Source organism: Schistocerca cancellata, chromosome 8 (assembly GCF_023864275.1).
Source record: "Schistocerca cancellata isolate TAMUIC-IGC-003103 chromosome 8, iqSchCanc2.1, whole genome shotgun sequence".
NCBI lineage: Eukaryota > Metazoa > Arthropoda > Insecta > Orthoptera > Acrididae > Schistocerca > Schistocerca cancellata.
Window position 1 is genome coordinate 183,157,144 of NC_064633.1, and position 25,506 is coordinate 183,182,649.

At 41.2% G+C, this 25,506-nt stretch overlaps 1 protein-coding gene across 1 annotated transcript in view; it reads right to left on the reverse strand.

The window, feature by feature from the left end:
- Positions 1 to 25,506, reverse strand: part of LOC126094670 (N-acetylglucosamine-6-phosphate deacetylase) — a 118,641-nt gene that overhangs the window by 7,420 nt on the left and 85,715 nt on the right. Inside the window, exons 6-7 of the mRNA XM_049909180.1 lie at positions 17,991 to 18,135; positions 17,615 to 17,791 (exon numbers count right to left, since the gene is read on the reverse strand). Coding sequence (XP_049765137.1) covers positions 17,615 to 17,791; positions 17,991 to 18,135 — 322 coding nt within the window. The remainder of the gene's footprint in view (positions 1 to 17,614; positions 17,792 to 17,990; positions 18,136 to 25,506) is intronic.

A 25,506-nucleotide genomic window follows, 5' to 3' on the forward strand; every position in this document is an offset into this window, starting at 1 on the left:
TCATAAAAATCCGAAGAGGTACCAGGCATCGAATCAGGGTCCTTCGGCAACAAATTCATTTCATTACCGACACCATTTTTGGGCCATTATGGCCTGAAACTGGTCACAAAAATGAAACAGGTTTTCGCGCGCGCGCGCGTGTGTGTGTGTGTGTGTGTTGCCGATTATAGTCCTTCAACGCCATTTCATTGAACAACAGCCTCAGAGTTCAAGACAATCTATCATGTATAAAACAGCACTCCCATTCTTTCATAGCTAATCACTGCTGAAAGTACATGTATTCGTAATTATATGGTGGTAATGAAACATTGTGCAAAGAAACTGTGGACACAGAAAGATGACAGTTGTTTCCACTCACAACTACATGCGCTGTATTTCAGCTGCAGCTGCTAATATTCATGAACTGTTTTTGCAAATAGCCACTGCATCTACTACACTTGCCACATTTAGTCATCAATGTCTTTCAGCATTCCTAGATTTGAGGATGTGGTTCCCCATAAGACATTCATTTTAGGTCATGAGGCAATCACTGAAATGGTGTGCAGGGAACTGAGAGGTATAAACCAAATAAATTAATAAGAGATTCCACAATACACACAAAACAGGTCAGAACATTGTTGCAGAAGCAATGAAACACGCACAAAAAATTGAAAAGAATGCAAAATTTCCAATATTGCTGAAACTTAAAATTTAGCAAGAACTTCAATGCAAGATGCTTTTCATGGTTTGCACAATGAAAGTCCATCTCAAAATCTGACATAAAATCTAAAGGGATTCCAGTCACACATAAAGCATTTTGTGTCAGTGAACATTTCAGAGACTTACAAGAAGTGTCTTACAATGACACTCTGTGGGCTGAGTTGAAAGATATTGCAATAAGAAAAATAACTAATTATGAATAAATTAAATTCACACATTTTCTTTGTAAGATAGTAAATAAACCCTCCTCCGAAACTGTTAAACAAAGGCTGTCTGGATAATAGAAACCTAAGAGAAATTCTTGGGATTAACAGGATGGAGACTAAGTTATGAAATAATCAGGATTAGAAAAAAGATACAGTCAAGAATAGGAACAGAAATAACTTAATGTAAGAATAAAGTATATTTTGAAATATATACTGCATTAAGCAAGTGGGCTGTCATAATTATGCAGCATTGGAGGTTGTAAGAGAATCTCTTTACTGTAGTAGGAATTATTAAAAAAAAAACTAGTAAATAATAAAGATGATGGTCATAAAAGATTGAATATTCACCCAGAAACAGCATTTTGAATAGAAGATAGTGTTTGGAGAACTGAACAAAAAATTGTAAGATTGATTCTCATTTGATCTGAAAAATCTGTAACCCCTCTTGTTTATTTTATTTGTACCTAGGATTGCAATAAAACAATGATATATATAAAACAGTGCATGTGTGTATTTCCAGCATCTCATCCTAAACCCCTGGATCTATTTCACCCAGATCTGCTACACAAATAGTACTGTGGAGGTTGGAACCTCCTAGTTCCAACAGAAATTGATAAATGGACAAAACACAGCTTTTTCAGCTCCTGTCATGTAGGCTGTCCTGCATGACGGAGATGATGATGTGGAGATAGTGTCAGCGATCTGTTGCCGGATGGCCTATGTGTTTCATATGTGCTTGTTTCATTGCTTCTGCAACAATGTTCTGACCTGTTTTGTGTATATTTTGGGATCTATACTATCTCTTATTAATTTATTTGATTTATATCTCTCAGTTCCCTGTACACCATTTCAGCGATTGCCTCATGACCTAAAATGAATGTTTTCTGGGGACCCACATCCTCACATCTAGGAATGTTGAAAGACATTGATGACTAAATGTGGCAAGTGTAGTGGATGCAGTGGCCTGTGTGTCAGTGACCTGTTGCAGGATGGCCTATGTGTCAGAGGCAACAACTGGTTTTCCAGCCTTCAATGCGCAGGTTGCGCTGCACAGCAGACGTGTTTTGGGCATAGTATTAGCCTCTGTTACTCAGGTGCTACACGTGGGGTGGGCATGGCTTAGCAGAGTGGAGGAGAGGGATAATGAAAGAGGGGGAGGATGAGATGTACAGTAAAAGGGGGCAGAGCAGCGAGAGAGAGAGAGAGAGAGAGAGAGAGAGAGAGAGAGAGAGAGAGAGAGAGAGAGGGTGGGGGACAGTGGGTAGTGCACGAGGAGAGCATGAGGTAGACTAAGAGAGTCTGAAGGAGGATGAGATGGAAAGAGAGAAGAGAAAGGCAAAGGTGGACAGAGAGAGTGTGAAGGAGGATGAGATGGAAAGAGAGAAGAGGAAGATGAAGATGGAGAGGGGGGGGGGGGGAGGGGGGAGAAGAATGGTGCAATGTATGTGTCAATCGTGCATGCAGGTGAAGCCATTGTGAAAAGTATACTCTATATATATGGTGGTGGAGCTATTGCTGCAAAATTAAAATAGATAGCTCCCGTGAGCTAGTATGGGTAGAGGTTATACTTCACAACTGGAATAAATTAATAACTGATTCACTTTATCGACCACTTGATCCAAATGGTACAGTTGCTGAACAGTTCAAAGAAAACTTGTGTCTCGTCTCAATTGGGTACCCCTCTCATACAGCTGTTGTGGGTGGTGACTTCAAACTATCCTCAATACATTGGCAAAAATACATGTTTAAAGGTGGTGGTATGCACAAAATGCTGTCCAAAACCATACTAAAGCTTTCCCCAAGAATTATTTTGATCAATTAGTTTAGGAGCCACTTGAAGTGTAAATGGTTGTGGGAACATACTCGATCTCTTAGCAACAAATAATCCTAAACAAATAGGGAGCATTATGACACTTACAGAGATTACTGAACATAAGATCGTTATAGCAAGACTGAATACTATAACATCAAAATCCACCAAAAATAAATGCAAAATATAGCTATTTAAAAAAGCAGTTAAAAATGTGTTTAGTGCCTTCCTGGGAAACAGTCTCCACTCCTACTGAACTGACTATGAAAACACAGGTCAGGTGTGGCTTAAATTCAAACAAATAGTATAGATGGCAGTCGAGAGAGAAGTACCAAATAAATTAATATGAGATATATACTGATCTGCCATGGTACACAAAACAGATCAGAACACTGTTCCACAAGTAACAAAAAAGCATGCTAAATTTAAAAGAACACAAACTCTCCAAGATTGGTGATGTTTTACTGAAGCTTGAAACTTATCACAGGCTTGAGTGCGAGATGCTTTTAATGGCTTCCACAATGAAACTGTGCCTCACAATCTGGCAGAAAATCCAAATAGATTCTGGTCTATACAAAGTACATCAGCAACATGACACAATCAATACCTTTACTGTGAGATAACCATTGTAACATTATCGATATCAGTCTACTAAGGTGGAGTTATTAACCACAGTTTTCTGGAATTCCTTCACCAAAGAAGATGAAGTAAATATTCCAGAATTCATATCAATAACAACTACCAACATGAGTAACTGAGAAATAGACATCCTTGGTAGCAAAGCAGCTTAAATCACTTAAGGGGAGTACGTATGGCGGAATTAGTCAAAAAGTAACATTTTTTGATTATTATCTCTTATTAATATTTGATCTCTCCTGAATAATTTGAAATATTATTTGTCGAAAAATTCCAATTGGAAATGTAGTTTTTATCATTTCAAAGTTAATAGTGCATGCGTAAAATTATCCGGTCGTTCTGCACTGACTTGCCAAAGTATCTCTATCTCTTGAACTATTCAATCTAGAAGGCTGTGGTTTTCAGCTATTTATTCCTTGAAATCATGTTAATGTTTGTGTTAAGAGGTTGGATGCACTGTGTAAACAGAAATGACAGTATAGCACATGCATTTTGTTTATTTACTTTGTGGTTGTCGTGTTTCAAAAGTTTTGAACTGAAAACATAGTGGTTTGGTGTGTTATTATACGCTCTTATACCTCTTTTCAACATGACGAAAAGAAAGGGTTGTTTTAAGAAGCGACATTTCCATGGAAATCAGCATATCACAAAATATGAATCCAGTGTTGATCCTGAAATAGATTTTTCACAGACACGTGATAAGGACACGCCTACTAGTGCTTCAAAGAGGACACTTTGAGACCATGAGGATTTATTTATTGGCAAAGATCAAAATAGTTTAGGTTATGTTCTTTTAGATTTGAGTGTGTTAGGACAAGTTTTGCAAGATGCTGTGTCATGTAACGTTTGTGGTGGGCAAATTGGCATCTTTGAGGACTCATCTGCAAGGACTGGACTGGCTAACAAACTTGATATTCAGTGCGAAGTTTGCAAGCTCTCGACATCATTTTGGACTTCTGAAAAGTGCAAGAATGGCTTGTTTGAGAGCAATGTTAGATTCCTGTATGGAATGAGGTGCATTGGGAAAGGATTGACTGCAGCTGAAGTACTGAACTTGCCAAACCCACCAACCAGATCAACTAAGTACACAGAAGTAATTGGTCAATGTGTCAAATCTGTTGCTGTTGCTTCTATGAAAGCTGCTGCTAAAGAGGCAGTAGAATTAAATAACACAACAGACTTCTCTGTGGCAGTTGATGGCACATGGCAGAAGAGAGGTCACACATTAAAGAAATGCAGTTGCAACTGTCACTAGTGTTGACACAGGTAAAGTTTTAGACATTGAAGTGCTTACTAAATACTGTCAGTGTAAATCAGTTGATGAAACAAGTGAAAGCCATAAAACAAATTGTGCTAAGAAATATGAGGGAACCAGTGGGGGTATCGAGGCTACTGCAGTTGTTTCTATGTTCAGATGTTCACAACAGGATAGAGGTGTGTGTTACACTGAATACTTGGGGGATGGTGATTCAAAAGCTTACAAATCAGTAGTGGAAAGCCAACCTTATGGTAATAAGCAGATTGTTAAGATTGAACGTGTGGGCCACGTTCAAAAACGGATGGGAACACATCTCCGAAAATTGAAGCAGACGAAAGGAAAAGAGAAGTTATCATATGGAAAGATTCTAAATGGTAAAGGAAGACTTACAGACAAAAACATCGATGAACTCCAGCATTATTATGGAATGGCAATGAGAAACAATACACATGACCTACAAGGGATGAAATGAGCAGTGTGGGCTACATTCTTCCACTGATGATACACTTATACATGGTCTTTGTCCACATGGTGCTGATTCATGGTGCAAGTACTGAAAAGCTCAGGCAGCGGGCAGCGAGGAACAATTTAGGCACAAAAATAGCATGCCATCTGCAGTGATGGAAGTTATTAAACCAATATATAGAGAATTAGCTCATCCTGACCTTCTTTCCAAGTGTCTCCATGGTTGAACACAAAACCCGAATGAGTCCTTCAATAATGTAATTTGGACCTGCATACCAAAAAATGTCTTTGTAGGAAGGAAAACTCTATGATTGGGTGTTTGTGATGCTGTGATAATGTTTAATGATGGTATAAAGGGAAGAATTGGGGTACTAGAGGAACTTGGTATAACTCCAGGTGCCAACACACTGCAAACCTTTCAGCGAATGGATCGACTTAGGATCATGAAAGCCCAGCGTGCAGCAGAGGAAATGACTAAAGAAGCAAAAGGCAGGAAAAGAAGGAAGCTTCTAGGTTTGCAGATAGTCAAGAACAGGATTCAGATAATGCTGATTATGGGCCTGGCTGTTTCTAGAAGCTGGCATGCCTCCATGTGTAAATTAAAATCAAATAAAATGTTTGAACTTGATTTGCTGGAAATGATGTTTTTAAAATTATTAGACCCATAATCTCAGGAACTATTACAGATACATATCTCTAATTTTACACTATGTTACTACTTAGTATACTGCAGCTACTGAACATCCCAAAACATCTCCACCTCTAACAGTTTTTTACTTACAGAAGAAAAAGTGGACTTTTAAAAGAAAATATTGAACAGCATTTTAAAAAAATCAGAACTAGCTGATTATTTCTCTGTACATTTTGATTCTGGTTCAGTAATCAGAAAAGGAGTGATACTATACATCCCAAAACTTTCAGATCTCTATCTGTCACAGGTTCTGAGATAATGGGTCATCAATATTGCAAATTTAACACTGTGGGTATAGGACGTACGTACTCCCCTTAATAATCTACATCTACATTTATACTCCGCAAGCCACCCAATGGTGTGTGGCGGAGGGCACTTTACGTGCCACTGTCATTACCTCCCTTTCCTGTTCCAATCGCGTATGGTTCGCAGGAAGAACGACTGCCGGAAAGCCTCCGTGCGTGCTCGAATCTCTCTAATAATGGCAAATCTTCTGGTCCAAGTAGTATACCAATTAAGTTCCTTTCAGAGTATGCTGATACAATGGCCCCATACTTAGCAAGCTTACACACTATGTGATCAAAAGTATCCGGACACCTGGCTGAAAATGACTAACAAGTTCGTGGCCCCCTCCATTGGTAATGCTGGAACTCAATATGGTGTTGGCCCACCCTTAGCCTTGATGACAGCTTCCACTCTCACAGGCATATGTTCAATCAGGTGCTGGATGGTTTCTTGTGGGATGGCAGCCCATTCTTCACAGAGTGCTTGCTGCACTGAGGAGAGGTATCTATGTCAGTCGGTGAGGCCTGGCACGAAGTCGGCATTCCAAAACATCCCAAAGGTATTCACTATAGGATTCAGGTCAGGACTGTGCAGGCAAGTCCATTACAGGGATGTTATGGTCATGTAACCACCCCGCCACAGGCCATGCATTATAAACGGGTGCTCGATTGTGTTGAAAGATGCAATTGTTATCCCCGAACTGCTCTTCAACAGCGGGAAGCAAGAAGGTGCTTAAAACATCAATGTAGACCTGAGCTGTGACAGTGCCATGCAAAACAACAGGGGGTGCAAGCCCCCTCCATGAAAAATGCAACCACACCATAACTCTACCGCCTCCGAATTTTACTGCTGGCACTATACACGCTGGCAGATGACGTTCACTGGGCATTCGCCATATCCACACCGTGCCATCAGATCACTACATTGTGTACAGTGATTCGTCACTCGACAAAACTTTTTTCCACTGTTCAGTCATCCAATGTTTACGCTCCTTACACCAAGCAAGGCATCATTTGGCATTTACTGGCGCGGTGTGGCTTTTGAGCAGCTGCTCAACAATGAAATCTGAGTTTTCTCACCTCCCGTCTAACTGTTGTTCATCCTGATGCAGTTTGGAATTCCTATGTGATGGTCTGGATAGATGTCTGCCTATTACACATTATGACCCTCGCAACTCTCTGCGGTCTCTGTCAGTCAACAGATGAGGTCGACCTGTACACTTTTGTGGTGTATGTGTCCCTTCATGTTTCCACTTCAGTATCACATTGGAAACAGTGGACCTAGAGATGTTTAGGACTGTGGAAATCTCGCTTACAGATATATGACACAAGTGAGACCCAATCACATGACCAAGTTCGAAGTCCGCGAGTTCTGCGGAGTAGTCCGTGAGTTCTGCGGTGTGCCCCGTTCTGCTCTCTCATGATGTCTAATGACTACTGAGGCCTCATATGGTGTACCAGGCAGTAAGTGTTTTTGGTAGTGTCCAGATACTTTTGATCACATAGTGTACCACTGATAACTTGACGAAAGATCCTATCAAAAGACTGAAAAGTTGAACAGGTCACACCAATACTCAAGAAAGGAAATAGGAGTAACCAGTGAATTAAAGACACACATACTAATGCTGATTTGCAGTAGGATTTTGGAACATATACCATGTTTGAACATTATGAGTTATCTTGAGGAAAACGATCTATTGACAAATACTCAGCACAGAGTCAGAAAATATTGTTCTTATGAAACACAACAAGCTCTTTATTCACACAAAGTAATGAGTGCCATTGACAGGGGATGACAAACTGATTCCATATTTTTCGATTTCCAGAAAGCTTTTGATAACTTTCCTCAAAATTGACTTCTAATAAAATTGTGTGCCTATGGAATATCAATTCAGTTGTGCAGCTGGATTCATGATTTCCTGTCAGGTCACAGTACATGGTAATTTATGGAAAATTAATGATTAAAACATAAGTGATATCTGGCATTCCCCAAGGAAGTATTAAAAGGCCCTCTTCTGTTCCTAATCTACACAAATGATTTAGGAGCATTTGAGAAGCCCTCTTACATTGTTTAGAGATGATGCTGTCACTTACCACCTGGGAAAGTCATAAGAAGTTCAAAAACAACAGCAAAATGACTTAGGCATGATGTCTGTATGGTGCAAAAAGTGGCAATTTTATCTGAAGAAGGAAAAGTGTGAATTCATCCACATGCATAGTAAAAGGAATCCACTAAATTTCAGGCACATGATAAATCGTGCAAATCTAAAGGCTGTGAATTTAACTCAATATTTACGGATTACAATTATGAAAAACTTAAAATGGAATGATCACATGAATAAAGTTGTGAGGAAATATAACCAAAGACACTGTTTTATTGGTAGAAGTCCTAGAAGATGCAATGGGTCTACTAGGGAGACCACCTACACTACGCTTGTCTGTCCTCTTCTGGAGCAGTGCTGTGCGTGTGGGATCCACGTGAGATAGGATTGATATAGGACACCAAAAAAGTTCAAAGAAAACATTCATCTGGAATTCCTTGCTCACATGGACAATAAATGGCCATGGGACGTTTTGTGGACAAATGAAGCCAATTTCCATCTCCAAGGACATGTCAATATGCAGAACTGCTGAATATTGGCAATAGAAAATGTGCACACACAACAAACAGTACCCATTCATTCTGCAAAGGTGACTGTGTGGTGCAGCTTGATGGCGGCATTTATCATACAGCTACATTTTCTTAAGGAGATGGATCACGCAGGTCCTTTTACCTGTGCCATCACTGGTGAACACTATGCACATCAACATCATTCCAACCCTTCAACAGTGTTGATGTGTTTGTAGGATCATTTTTGTGCAAGATGGCCTACCTCTACACATTCCACAATGAGTGAAGCGGCTGCTGGAGAGGAATTTTGGAAATGCTAGAATTATCAGCCATAATTTCCCTATAGATTTTCTATCTTAATCCGCGTGACTTCTGGCTGTGGGGTAATCTGAAAGATGTGTTCCTAAAGTGACCCCCAATACATTCCGATCTGTTGTGGAACATGCTATTTCTCGATTTAAACTTATAGTAGAAACAGTGGACAACATATTGAACATGTATTGTGCCAGTCTTGTGACAATTAGAAATTGATGTCATTTTGCTTTATATCTGGTTTTTGGTCCCAGGACAATTAAAAACCAATGTCGTTTTGCTTTTTATGCAGTTTTTGGCCTCCCACCCATTCTCTCTATGCATCCCTCCACCATCAGTTTCAACCATTCCCCCATCCGTGCCCATCACACACATAGCCCTAGCAACACAGGCTGATAAAGTAGATCAATACTACTACATTGTAACCAATGTTTTCCATCTGATATGGTTCGACCTTGCTGTGGTGGACGGGCTTATCACTGCTGAACTTCTGCAATCAGGTACACTTAACAGTATCGATGGTGTAATGTGCAGCTCTTACCATAGCCATCTCACTGTGATTTTGTAGCTGACATCATGTACATTATAATGCTTACAATTGATAAAATTTTCATTAAATCTTATTTTGTTCCATGATGTTCCCCTGAGACAATAATATGCTGTTCAAATTTGCCGTAATTTGAGCAGTGGTTCTCTTTCTACAGCATTTTGAAACTCGAGCTTCAATTATGGATGGGTGATTTCAACCAAATTCGACACACAAACCAGGGTGTATACGTGGACAAGGGGGAAAAAATAATAATAAATAAATAAAATTAAAAAAAATACCGGATTTTTCCTGGTTAAAAACATGTGGTGTCACCGCCAGACACCACACTTGCTAGGTGGTAGCTTTAAATCGGCCGCGGTCCATTAGTACATGTCGAACCCGCGTGTCACCACTGTCAGTACATGCAGACCTAGCGCCACCACATGGCAGGTCTAGAGAGGCGGACTAGCACTCGTCCCAGTTGTACGACGACTTTGCTAGCGACTACACTGACGAAGCCTTTCTCTCATTTGCCGAGAGACAGTTAGAATAGCCTTCAGCTAAGTCCATGACTACGACCCAGCAAGGCGCCATTTGCCTTACAGTGATTGTAATTAACCGTATCTGGAGATAGTCTCATTCGTATAGTCAAGAGCGATGTACCACAAGGATGCATTAAAGTTGAGTATTAACTTAGATACGTACTTTTCTTATTAGCATTCAATTACTTATCCTGTTCCAGAATTCACGCCCGTCTGCGTTAGATAGCGTGCATTTCGGCCTCCTCTATCTACAAGGTGTTGGCACATTTGCCAACACATCAAAACACATTGTCTCCTGGGTGAAAACACACTTGTTCCTTGTTAAGTGACTGTATACTTTTCCTCGGAACTGTAAAACATGTTAATCCTTTGAATGGTTATGGTTTTATACATCAGCGTAGAATTTCTTGGCACTTTAGAAGATCTTTGATCTGCAGCAAAATGTATACTGCATATTTTTGTATTACAAAAGTATGAATTCGAATTCCACAAACACCGCATGTTACTTTCTGAAGCACTGAAATCCAGATTACGATGCGCTTTTGTAAGTCAGTCATAGCTCATGTCATGTGATCTCGCCAGCTGATGACAGTGGACATTCAGATCATAGGACACGGGATGTAGTCAGCCAATAGCAAGAAGCACGAACACACAAATAGGAAAAGTTAATGGTTTAAGTTAATATACATAGTGTTGCTACAAGAAAAGAAAAAAAGCTTTCACATATAATATTGGTCTCTAAAAGTATAAGCTGCAAGAGAAGCTCAGCTTTCTCATATAATGTTGGTCTTTTTTGTGCGTGTTACACTTTGAGATACATCTCATAAATGTGTCGCATAAATGTCTGATCTTCTGGGCTCGAAATTCTTCTACACAGTCATCCTCAAGGAGTTGATTTTTAAATGAGAGTCAAACACTCTGTGATTTAAAAAATCACATCATACATTCTTGCACGTTGTTCATCTTGCGTAAAAGGAAATTTGATTTGAAAGTAACACTTTTCAAACAACCATTCACAATATTTTCCCGTGAACTGTTAGAAATATGTTCATTTCAGCAGTTGCCAGAGAGCGCTAGATAAACAGGTGTCACCGCACTTACGCAGCTACCATGATGCAGGATGCCCATGTTCGTACATGTAAACATTAAAAGATCTTACATTAGAAACAAGACATTAAAGGATACTCCAAGAGCATCAGAATTTCGTGAACCATACTAAAATGCATAATTTGGCTTAAAATGCACATTCATATGTCCAGATTCGGATGTATATTTTCTTGGAATACCAGTACTGTATTATCTCACATTTGGATCTCTATTATGGCATAGTGCCATACGTGATAGAACACAAAAATGTGCAATTGAAACGCAGCGAACCGTTGAAACTAGCTAACAGTGAGGAATTAAGCACTTCGTTTCAAATAAATTGACTGCCTCAGCAGAAAAGATTAATAAAAGGAAATTCCTTTAGCAAACTGACAAAAATAACTTCATTGTTCTGCAAGGCGATTAATGCTTGACTGTCAGAAAGGTGTAAATAAAATAAAATAAAATCTGAAACTAGTAACATATTTTAGCCTTCCATAATTATGTGACTGCATTTTAATTCACTTGGTTGCTCCCAGCCACAGAAATCCGTTTTGTTTTAGTTTGATGTGAGAGCAATAAACAAAGGGGAAACAGCAAAATCACTGAACATAAACAGGGTCATGTGGAGACTACCCACCTGCCCACTACCACTCAGGCTGCTTTGTGCATCAGCCCCCAACCTACAATATTCCCTACCTACACAACCTCCATGCTGATGGGGAGGGGGCGAACGGTTGGGGTGGGGGTGGGGGGGGTGGGGGGTTAGGACAGGCCAGTATTTCAGAACTTCTAATTGGAAACCCACAACTTTGTATTCCTCCAATATTTCGAACAGGGAACTAGTCAACACGCTACAGTGGCCATGTAGTGAACTATGATGTATCATAACAGGCGGTACACTGTGACCAGAGCTCATGTATTGTGCAGACTAGAACAGATGTGGTTCTAAACCTACAATACTTGCACAATGTTTATTGCCCTGCACACCTACCAATAATGTGGAGAACAGACATGCACATGAACGAAGAATGTTGCAACCACAGAAGAAAACACTGAAATGATCGTGATTGCAGAGAATGTAGGAGAAATGTTGATGCTGCTGTTGCCTTCAATGCCGAGTGTTTTCCAAAGGAACCTTGCTATGTTTGTTCTTTTACAAGGTTGTGAATGCTTTTGTCTGATGGCATGAATACTAGAAATAAGAATAATCTTCACAAAGATTTAAAGTCACTTACTCTTGTACAAAAAGGTGTGCATTATTCAGGAAGGCACATTTTCAATAACTTGCCAGCAGCCATAAAAAGCTTAACAACCAATGAAATTCAGTTTAAGAGAAGCCTAAAGGATTTATTTGTGGACAACTCCTTCTACTCAATTGATGAATTTCTCAGTAGAACCAAATGATTTGCGTAATATATATATAAAACAAAGATGCTGCAACTTACCAAACGAGAAAGCGCTGGTAGATAGACACACACACACAAATTTCAAGCTTTCGCAACCCAAGGTTGCTTCATCAGGAAAGAGGGAAGGAGAGTAAAAGACGAAAGGATGTGGGTTTTAAGGGAGAGGGTAAGGAGTCATTCCAATCCCGGGAGCGGAAAGACTTACCTTAGGGGGAAAAAAGGACTGGTATACACACTTGCGCGCGCGCACACACACACACACACACACACACACACACACACACACACACACACATCCATCCGCGCACATACAGACACAGGCAGACATAAGTAAAGGCAAAGAGGTTGGGCAGAGATGTCCGTCAAGGCAGAAGTACAGAGGCAAAGATGTTGTTGAATGACAAGTGATGTACAAGGGGCGGCAACTTGAAATTAGCGGAGGTTGAGGCCTGGTGGGTAACGGGAAGAGAGAATATATTGAAGGGCAAGTTTCCATCTCCGGAGTTCTGATAGGTTGGTGTCAGTGGGAAGTATCCAGATAACCTGGACGGTGTAACACTGTGCCAAGATGTGCTGGCTGTACACCAAGGCATGTTTAGCCACAGGGTGATCCTCATTACCAACAAACACTGTCTGCCTGTGTCCGTTCATGTGAATGGACAGTTTGTTGCTGGTCATTCCCACAGAAGGCTTCACAGTGTAGGCATGTCAGTTGGTAAATCACGTGGGTGCTTTCACACGTGGCTCTGCCTTTGATTGTGTACACCTTCTGGGTTACAGGACTGGAGTAGGTGGTTGTAGGAGGGTGCATGGGACAGGTTTTACACTGGGGGAGTTACAAGAGTAGGAGCCAGAGGGTAGGGAAGGTGGTTTGGGGATTTAGTTCCTTTCACCTATTAAACAACCATTTCGGCTAGTTTTAACAACTTTCGTTTTATTTCCATTCCCGTTTTTCCCACATAACCGATCATTTTTTAGCAGCTTCCCACAGGTTTTAACATTATTATTCCTTCGTCAGACAATTGTTAACCTCATTTTCATGATCTGCCACCACATAACCAGTCCTTTTAATACATTTACACGCTGTTTTTTCGAAATTTTCCCGAATTTCTCTGCCCTTTAATGTGTTTTGGAGGTAACACAACTACATAACCTTTGTATACATCGTTGTTTACCAACCTAAGTTCACCACAGGATCAACATAGCTCAGCTTAAACCAACACTTTTTCGACATTTTCACACCAGAACTCCAGTTGCTTTCTAGTTCACCTTTATCTCTCCCCATATATTTTTATTTTCACTTTAGCCTCATGTTACACTTTCCACCTTCTTATACCATGTCACCCTCACAACATCCCTACGACACCATAGTTTTATTTAAATTCCATCCGCAAACATGCCTTCGCTCTAGCCAGATTACGCTCCCATATTGTATTTACTCAGGCTTGTCTGACATTTGGCATTACCCCCAAACTTAAACACTTAAAGTTCCCATCTCTGGCTGTAACCCTTCTTTCCATCAATCACTATACCAGTTTCAAACCGAACAATCCATAGCCCTCACTCGCCTAATCCTTCACCAACGCATCAACTCAGCCAATGAACACACCCGTCAACTCCTATCCCTAATCAAAGTCCTTAATCTTTTCTCTCCCACATCCACACCGGCTGTTCAGAGCATCCTCATACTGGCCAACCACTAATTAGAACAGCATGCCACCCTCCACCTCAAAAAGCTATCCAATCTCCTGGTTTCCCACCTTCGGAAAGGCAACTCAATAACCCTCCACAACCTTTCCAACAAACCTCAACCTCCTCTCATTGAACACAGACCCAGTCTCTCCCATCTACTCAATCTCCCACTTCCAGCTCCATTCCCCCCAAAACCTCAAAATTATAGTCAACACAATCTGGAACCACAACACCCCAATTCAGTAGTTAACCTTTCCTCCAAACCTCTCTCCCTATCCGAAACCTCTGTCCTATCCAAAGACCTCACCTTCAGCCCTACTCCCAGATTCAACCAAACAGCCCTTGTCAAAGATTTACTGTCCTACACTCTTAGTCTCTGCTGGAAACATCACTTTGCCACGAAGAAAAATAATCCGAATCCTACTCCTAATGGCCCAACTCCCCAAGACACTATCCAATTTGAACGCTGCCTGGAACAGTTCCGTCCTCAGTCACAGCGGGACCCACCTCCTCTTCCTCAAAATCACCCTCTCCAAACCTTCCAGGAATTTCTCACTTCCAACCTTGCCTCTCAATCTTTCTTGAAAAACCTTAATCCTACTCCCAACATCACCACAGCTGAAGCCCAGGCTATCCATGATCTGAAGGCTGACCGATCCATCGTCATTCTTCCGGCTGACAAGGGTTCCACGACTGTGGTACTTGATCATCGGGAGTATGTGGCTGAGGGACTGCGTCAGCTTTCAGACAACACTGCATACAAAGTTTGCCAAGGTAATCCATTTCCTGATGTCCAGGCAGAGCTTCAAGGGATCCTCAGAACCTTAGGCCCCCTACAAAACCTTTCACCTGACTCCATCAACCTCCTGACCCCACCAACACCCCGCACCCCTACCTTCTACCTACTTCCTAAAATTCACAAACCCAAACATCCTGGCCACCTCATTGTAGCAGGTTACCAAGCCCCCACAGAATGTATCTCTGCGTATGTAGATCAACACTTTCAACCCATAACATTCAGTCTCCCATCCTTCATCAAAGACACCAACCACTTTCTCGAACACCTGGAATCCTTACCCAATCTGTTACCCCCGGAAACCATCCTTGTAACCATTGATGCCACTTCCTTATACACAAATATCCCACACGTCCAGGGCCTCACTGCGTTGGAGCACTTCCTTTCATACCGATCACCTGCCACCCTACCTAAAACCTCTTTCCTCATTACCTTAGCCAGCTTCATCCTAACTCACAACTTCTTCACTTTTGAAGGCCAGACATACCAACACTTAAAGGGAAGTGCCATGGGTACCAGGATGGCCCCCTTGTACGCCAACCTATTTATGGGTCACTTAGAGGAAGCCTGCTTGGTTACCCAGGCCTGCCAACCCAAAGTTTGGTACAGATTTATTGATGACATCTTCATGATTTCGACTCACAGTGAAGAAGAACTCCAGAATTTCCTCTCCGACCTCAACTCCCTTGGTTCCATCAGATTCACCTGGTCCTACTCCAAATCCCATCCCACTTTCCTCAACGTTGACCTCCATCTGTCCAACAGCCAGCTTCACACATCCGTCCACATGAAACCCACCAACACGTAACAGTACCTCCATTATGACAGCTGCCACCCATTCCATATCAAACGGTCCCTTCCCTACAGCTTTGGTCTTCGTGGCAAACGAATCTGCTCCAGCCCTGAATCCCTGAACCATTACACCAATAACCTGAAAACAGCTTTCACATCCCACAACTACCCTCCCGACCTTGTACAGAAGCAAATAACCAGAGCCACTTCCTCATCCCCTCAAACCCAGAACCTCCCACAGAAGAACCCCAAAAGTGCCCCACTTGTGACAGGATACTTTCCGGGACTGGATCAGACTCTGAATGTGGCTCTCCAGCAGGGATACGAATTCCTCAAATCCTGCCCTGAAATGAGATCCATCCTTCATGAAATCCTCTCCACTCCACCAAGAGTGTCTTTCTGCCATCCACCTAACCTTTGTAACCTCTCGGTTCATCCCTATGAAATCCCCAAATCACCTTCCCTACCCTCTGGCTCCTACCCTTGTAACTGCCCCCAGTGTAAAACCTGTCCCATGCACCCTCCTACCACCACCTACTCCAGTCCTGTAACCCGGAAGGTGTACACGATCAAAGGCAGAGCCACATGTGAAAGCACCCACGTGATTTACCAACTGACATGCCTACACTGTGAAGCCTTCTATGTGGGAATGACCAGCAACAAACTGTCCATTCACATGAACGGACACAGGCAGACAGTGTTTGTTGGTAATGAAGATCACCCTGTGGCTAAACATGCCTTGGTGCACAGCCAGCACATTTTGGCACAGTGTTACACCGTCCGGGTTATCTGGATACTTCCCACTGACACCAACCAATCAGAACTCCGGAGATGGAAACTTGCCCTTCAATATATTCTCTCTTCCCGTTACCCACCAGGCCTCAACCTCCGCTAATTTCAAGTTGCCGCCCCTCATACATCACTTGTCATTCAACAACATCTTTGCCTCTGTACTTCCACCTCGACTAACATCTCTGCCCAACCTCTTTGCCTTTGCATATGTCTGCCTGTGTCTGTATATGTGCGGATGGATATGTGTGTGTGTGCGCGCGAGTGTATACCTGTCCTTTTTTCCCCCTAAGGTAAGTCTTTCCACTCCCGGGATTGGAATGACTCCTTACCCTCTTCCTTAAAACCCACATCCTTTCGTCTTTCCCTCTTTCTTGTTGAAGCAACCTTGGGTTGTCAAGCTTGAAATTTGTGTGTGTGTGTGTGTGTGTGTGTGTGTTTTATTGTGTCTATCTACCAGCGCTTTCTCGTTTGGTAAGTCACAGCATCTTTTTATATATATATGAAGATTGTGCAGAGAACAACATTACTTCCACGACAGTCATGACAATACAGGTTTTTAAAGGAAACAGCAAACTTTTCTTATTGATTCTTCATGTCATCAATCAAATGAAGACACCAACAAGACAATACTCTGGAGACACAGGATGGAGTTCACGGAGAGTGTTGCAGTTCTTCACACTGCTAGATGTAATGATTGAAGAGCATTTGTCCTCTTGTCTAATAAGTCTGCAAAGCAGTAGAAATGGAATGCTTTTATTTTATTAGTTCCAAAAACAAGTCTTGTACATTACAGGAAGTATGTGATCGAAACAAAAATGCAACTCACAAAGAACATTTGACAGTCATGTTCAGACCTTTGGAAAGTTTTTGCACTAATATTAAGATGTCCTGTCAGTATGTAATTTCTTATATCCAACTGAACCTCTATATGATTAGTGCTGCTTCTCTTCTGCATGCCTTTTAAATATCCCAAATTTATTATGTGTTATACATGTTTCACTTACATGTAGCTTCTTTGAAGAATTTGACACACTCACTCATAGTTGCTATGCTACCGCAAAGAGTATCAGTGCCAGCAATATATGCACAACCAGCCTTTACCTCTACAGAAAGTTGACCAAGCTGATGCATTCCCTCTTCTAGGCCCAGTGCAGAAATTGCATCAGTAACCAGCACCAAACCTGCCCCAGAAAATAGTCTTCTTAGTGACATTATGAACAACAGAAGGCAAACATTTTGTATAGATATAACTTGGTAGCTAGTGTTATAAAACATAATTTATGAAAAATGAGTACTCCCTGTATTAACATTGGGAGTACAAAACTTACAAGAGAGAATCAGAAATTTGTTATATGTATAACCAAGCTGTGGCTTTATAACCTTTAGGATGAGTTCGATGCGCTATTCTCAGAGCAGCAGGGTGAGTGTGGATGCCATCCGAAATGATACCAAAATAAACAACATGATCATCTGGAACAGCATCTGATGCCAAGAGACCCACAAGACCAGGATCCCTGTGATGAAACTGCATGAAGAATATTAGTAACAACACTAACATAAGTGCAGTGTACATACAGATTCATTATTACCTAAGTCTGAAGTGAAACTGAAGTATTAAATGAGAATCTTAACTTAAAATATTAAGTCGACATAACTTTCTTAAATCAATGATAGAGAAATGTGAAAGAAACACAACATCTATTCTAGTACAAAGCACGTTGCAATGCAGGACAAAATTTTCATAAATGACACCCTAATATTTGTAAATGTTCAACATCTAGAAATAATGGCATCAATATCCACACTCAGATGTGCATACAACGGTGTACCAGACATAAATAATTGTGATGGCAGACAGGTGATCACACATAGGCCTAGCAGTGATCTCTTGTATGACTGGAAAGATTAGTGTTAACCCACATTCAGCCAATGGCGAGCTTACTATAGAGGTAGAAATGTGGAATTAAGTTGAAATGCGGGGGCACAATACTGACTTGTGAATGAGCTCAAATGGAATAAAATACAGCAGTGATGCATTTGTGGAACCAATAGATAGAAGAGGGTCATAACAAACAGATAAAACAATGCTGGACCACCCAATGTGACTTCAATGAGGGATGACTATAGTTCAATTCTTTTATCTTGGCGGCTCGCGCATGGCCGCCCAGACGCGGGAGATTGCTGCGTTGCCAGTTGCACACGCCAAGAGAAGCAGCGCCATAGTATAGTATAGTATAGTATAGTTCGCAAACTTACGTTTAGGGGGGAGCGCGCAGTTTATGAAGTAAAGCCACCACGGCCGCATTAACCCTTTCGCTGCTACAGAGACGTGCTCCCCGCATTCCGCACTGTGCGCGATTTTGTCATCACTGCACTGCTCGCATGTGCAGACACATGGTGTTCCGACTGCTTTGACACACTTATCATTCGATTTCACAAAAACTATTTAGCCCAAAAATTTGATTTTTACACATCTTCTTGACTGATACCTTCCCCCCAGAAATGACTTAATTTTGTTTCGATGTTCAATGCAGTTATTGTGCAGCATTAAATGTAGTAAACCATTGCTCGAAATTTTGAAGAGTTTGCAGAGGTAAAAGTCCACAGCGTATACTTTCCGTATGGTTGATTTTAGTTGCCACTAGAAATATCAAAAAATTACATTCAAACGAATAAAATTTGTGGAGTAAATAAAGAAAATATTAAACACCGAACAAGGTTTGCACTCACAACGTCTTGCTTAGCAGCCAAACACCTTAACTATTATGCTAATGCAGCTCGTCATTCAACAGAATTCCTGGAGGACTTTAAAGAATCACGCAAAATACCAACAAACACTGTTGGTATGGCTATGAATTACATTTCGTCGAAGTACAGTAGGAAATAAACAATTACTGCTGTTCTTTATTGCGAAAAAGCAGTTAGTGAGAATGAATTTCCTTGGTATCGCCTGAATTAGGGGGCTTATTGCTTGTTTGGTTTAATTAATTAATAGAATATGAAGCAATTGGTATAAAGAATGCTTTTTCCAAACTTTCTTTTATAGAAAGTCTGCTATCAAGACATTGCTTTTGTTCAATTACTTTATTTATGACTGAACATTTCTAAAACTGAAGACACTCATCCGTACTCTGCACTGCACTCGAGCTCTGGCAACGTCGTTCTCTACTCATTGGCCGACTGTGTTTTGTGACGTCAGATGCGCAGAACGAACCTAAACTCGGCCGCCGTCGTAAATGACGCGCACTTTACTACCTCATTTACAAAGCATTAACAGACCATACAGCATTATCCACATAGATGGTTTAACATTAGAACACTGGAAAAGTTTCCATATATCTGCATTAAAAGTACACCAGCTGCTACAGGCTGGCCTAGCTGCACACATGTCATTGCATTAGCTATCACTCTTCAGAAACCATAAACATATCAGAGTTTGAAGAGGATGTGAACAATGATGCTGGCATTTTGAGTACCAAAACATACAGTTTTCAAGGGATGCTCTTCAACATGTCTTACAGCAACAGATGTATGCATGTCACATGTTATCCTTGTGATCCTCATTTGTCAGTCCGTATAGCTGAGTGACACAATAGGCTCCAATGGATACATCTGAATCCATCTCCTATGTCATCAATCAACCGAAGACACAAACAAGACAATACTCTGGAGACACAGCAGTTGCTACATCAAACAGGTTTCAGAGACTGGGAGAAAGTTTTTCCTTCAGGCAGTTTTAAGCAGGGCACTATTCGACAACATGAGGTAAGCACTGTGCACACCTTCTTCACACAACAATAACAGATATACAATGCTAGAACAGCCTACACATTCATCTCATATGTCACCCATTAAACAAGCCTCAGATGTGGTTGATCATCAACTTATTCACCACAATCCTCCAACAGCCATTGTTCATGCTTTGTGGACTCTCATACGAAGAGCATGGAGAGAAATCTCTCAGAAATATATCCAGACTCTCTTCGGTTTAATGCAAAGGTGTTTACAGGCTCCTGCTGCAACATACTGGGGTTGCATGAAGCTGGAGATCTTTAATCTTGATTATCATTATAATTGCATATGCCTCATATGTCACATGCTTTCTTCCTGGTGCTTCAATATTCATAAATGTTGGTCAATACTGCAAATTCTCACTTAAAACAAGGGTTTCTCTAACCACACAACTTTATGTGGAAATTACATGTCTGTTTCTACTAAATACAGTAAATGATGGATATAAGGCATTATGACAAATAACAGAACTCAAACTGCGATTAATGATATGACTGTAATAATGTTGCAGAATAATAGAACTCAAATTGCCAAGAACTGTAGAAATGTAATAACATGGCAGCACTTGTTGAACTTACAATACAAGAAAGAGCAGATACAAAATAAAATAATGCTTCAGCTATCAAGCTCTTGAAGTATTACTGTCACTGGGATAAGTGGTGTGGAACAATATGTTTTTGCTTTCTCTTCCGCTTCCCCCCAGCAATTCTTTGTCTTCGTTCCACAATCTCCCTTTTTTGTAATACATGGCGATTTACTTGGGAATGCTAATCATAAGCAAAGGCAGGATGAAGGTATAGCTTAGCAAGCAGGAACACTCGGTGAAACAATATTTATTCGCCACAGTAAGCAGTTTACATAGATAGTCATGGAGGAAATCCCAAATGATATATCTAAAAAACTGTTATCACCTTTTTATAGGTTCAGAGTACGTTTTTGTCACCCCAACTGCATGCAGAAATGATATTTGCATACAATTTAATCATTATAACTCGGAAAGTAATTACTGTATGAGGACCAAACTTGGTAGCATTATTGTCAAGGACATGGGGAAGAGAAATAATGCACAACCAATTCAACCGAAACATTTTTAATGTGGTGCTACGGTACATCATACCATTACATACCAGTACAATTACTGCTACAAAAGGGGCTCAAGATAGCACCCATTAGGTCCAGAAGAGTTCGAAAGCACAGAATTGCATCCTGCACAGCAGAACAAAGCATGTCCATAGGTATGCTGGCTACCTATCTTGATATGCTGCGCTTCAGATCAGCACATGTGTGAATGTTCCCCTGGTAAAGCCTGTCCTTCAGGTAGTCCCACAACCAAAAATAGGTGTGAGATCAGGTGACCTTGCCGGACAAACATTTGGAAACAATCAGTTGATAATTCGATTGTTTCCAAATGTATTTCAGAGAAGGAGGTGAACTTTGCAAGCAATTTGTGTGGGGCCCATCTTGCATGAAAACTGTTGATGTTCAATGTATGTCTCTTGTGTAGGGTGGATATGACATGCTGGCGAAGCATATAGCAATAACACTGGCCAGTCACACTGCCCATCTTTGGTCTTTGAGTGCCAACATATTCAAGAAAGACTGGGCCAATGATGAACGTAGCCGTGAAGTCGCACCATACAATGACACGTTCACGATACAGAGGAACTTCATCCACAGTGACTGAAGGTGAAGCTCAGCAATTCTGTGTGTTCACCTCACCCTTCAGAGAAAGATGAGCTTCGCCTGTCCACAGGACGGTCCATGGACAGTCCTCGTCAACATCAATCCTTGCGAGAAAGTTGAGAGCAAATCATACCATTTGAGAATGCCTCAAAACACCTACCGTACAGTGGACATGGGATGTCCAACTCTTGTGACAACACAGCATGCACACTGCCTGACGATCAGGAATTGTGTGCAGCATTGTCTGCCATAGCAATAGCAATTTCATCGACCCAGCTGTTGCTTCAAAGTTTTTTACCCATAACCTGACTGCATGTGCTGATGGTATAGCATCATTCCTTCTAAGGCTGAAGTGACAATGGTATTCCTATCTAGCAGCAGCAACACTGTCACTGTTTTTTAAAGGCCTTCACAGCGACAGCTCATTCGGAGCCGCTCCAGCGTTCGATCACAGCAAACGGCTTCCATTCCCAAAATATATTACATACATTCAGTATTGTCAATAATACCATTCTGTTTTTAGAGACTAATTAAGACAATCTGTTTTTCTTCCACAGCATGTACTTGTTGAAAAATGGGTATTTCAGTACATTCTTCTTGCATATTTGGCACTTCACTATGTAAAGGGGATAAGTCAAGGTTTGATTAAAGAATATTTTGGAAATATGTTTGATATGTCAGGCTTCAAACAAGTACAGTTAAGCTTCTTGAACACTAAACTAAAGTCTGGAAAAAAAATATTGTAAATATTAATTAATTACTGGAAGAGAAAAATACATTTTCTTTCATTATCTCAAAAGTTACATTTTTTGTCTTACCTCGTTTTTGCAATGACCACTTTAATTGTTGTGTCACTTTTTGAGTATGTATATTCTTGGGATTTCAAGAATTAAGTCATCACAGAACCAATCTGGACTGCCAAAAATAAGAATCTAACAAACATTGAAAGAAACAGGAGATGGCATGTTTCTGTTTGCATGACAATTTCTTAGGCACTACCATATTCTTATAAAGTTAGTTAATAGCACACTTGTCTGACAGAGTTCTTACTGTACCACACTATGAGGACAGAACCAGTGGACTTGAGTTACCATAGATTGCTTCTCGCCACACAGAGGAGGCAGTGAACAGTGGGCAGGTACATGCATATTACAAGTGTGCTTCTCTGCCACTCAGTGCCTCCCCTATGTTGTGAGTAGCAGTCTGGCTAAATGCATATTGTTGTTATTTTTTCAGCCCAAATTTTTTACTGTAAATATAATTAAGATAAATTGCTACTCACCACATACAGGAGGCATGTGCACGCGCGTGCGCGCGCGCACACACACACACACACACACACACACACACACACACACACACACACACACACACACACACACACAGAGAGAGAGAGAGAGAGAGAGAGAGGGAGAGGGAGAGAGAGAGAGAGAGAGAGAGAAAACAAACTTCGCCTCCGGACACCACAGTGTAACTGAGCTGAATAGTGATCTGTGTGGAAGAGACGTAGAGTGGGATGGGGTGGAAAGGCAATGGGATAGCAGGCCAAGAGTGGGGGAAGATCCTATAGTGCTGCCTGTCTAAGTGTGCTGGGACGGGATTGTGGAGACGGGATAATGGGCTGCTTGGTGCAGCATCAGTAACCTGTGCCCAGAGGGGGAAACACCAAAGGCTAAAGGACGGTTCAGACTATGCAGGTGCAATGGGAAGATATAACCAGGTGTGAGGTTGGAGTGGGGCAAGTAAAGGGATAGAAGCAGATGGGGGAGAGGGACTAATGAAGGGTGAGGCCAGGGGGCTTACAGATATGAAGGATATGCTGCAGGAAGTGTACCAGACTGTCTATTTCAGAAAGGCTGGTGTTGGTGGGAAGAATTCTGGGGGTATGGGCTGTGAAGCAATTGGACAGGTTAAACACATTGGGTGTGCTGCATGCTCAACAACTGAGTGGTTGAGCTGCCTCTCTGCCACATTTTGGCAATGGCTATTCATGTGGAGAGACAGCTTGCTAGTGCTCTAATTCACATAGAACCATGCAGTAGTTGCTGTTAAGTTGGAAGACTACACTTTGATAGGGTAGGAAATGCTTCTGACAGAACTGGAGAAGGTGGAAGTGGGAGGGAACCTCTCTCCACATCAAACCAACCAACCATCAACAATACCACCATTTTGACAGTTTTCATCAGTCCACAGTGTGAAGTCTCTTCTATACAGCCTAACCACCCCCAATTGTACAATATGCAATAATGAGCCGTTCCTCTCCAAATTTACCAAGGGTCTCACTTAGGCCTTCATTGCCTGAAAATGTGTTCCCCCTCTTGTCCAGAAACAGATCTCTCATGCCTTGTGTCCTCATTCACCCATCACACCCACCATATCTCACACACTCAATGACAGGGCACAAATAAGTGCTACCTTAATGACTAAATACCACCCAGAACAGGAACAACTGAATCTGTTAGGGTATTGATTATCTCTCATCATGCCTAGGCATGAGACATATCCCCTCTACAACTGGTTCATCCAGTTCCTGAGCATTTAGCTCAACATGGTGTGCTTATCTTCAATGACTGCTTCACAGGCTGTGCCATCACGATTCCTGCTACCAATCTTCACTAGTCCTTGTCCTCCACCTGCCTCTATCCAATTCTCTGCCCCCAATCCAGTCTCACACACACCTTCCAATATCCCCAGCACACCTGCATAGTCCATTCACCTTTTCTGCTTTTCTCCTCTCCTTTTCCCTGCCACCGCTTGTGACCAAGACATTTGTAAAATCGGTGTAATATATATGGGAAAAAAATTGTGTGTGTTATTATATTTCATTTCTGTATGAATAGTTACTGAATAAGTGGATTCTGTAAAAAAGGAAATAATTATTTTTCATTTTTATGCTTCTGTAATATTATGTATGCCAATTTTGCAAATAATGTCTGTGGTCGGCAAGTGTGGAAACCGAAGCAGACAATGATAACTAAAAATATAACAAAGATATACATCAGTATAGTAAATTGCTTATAAATAGTGGAGGTTTGGACATTACTATCCCTGTCTTCTTGTAGCTATGAATGTTGTAAGAGCTTGGGACACTAACGCTTAGTTAGCTTTATTTTGTTCTTTTATTGAGAAAGACGCCATTGGACATTGATATGTTGACTTTGAATATACAAATTCTTAAAAATGCTTGTAATAATTTGTAGCTACCTTGCCCAGAATTTCATTCCATATTTTTAGCCATTTTCAGTGAATTTAGAATTTTCCATGACACAGTGCTGCGCCACGATTGCGGGAGCCGCTCCCGTGGCAAATTCAAGCGATAATTCAATATAATTTGCTGATGACATTGTAATTCTGTCAGAGACAGCAAAAGACTTGGAAGAGCAGTTGAACGGAATGGGTGTCTTGAAAGGAGGGTAAAAGG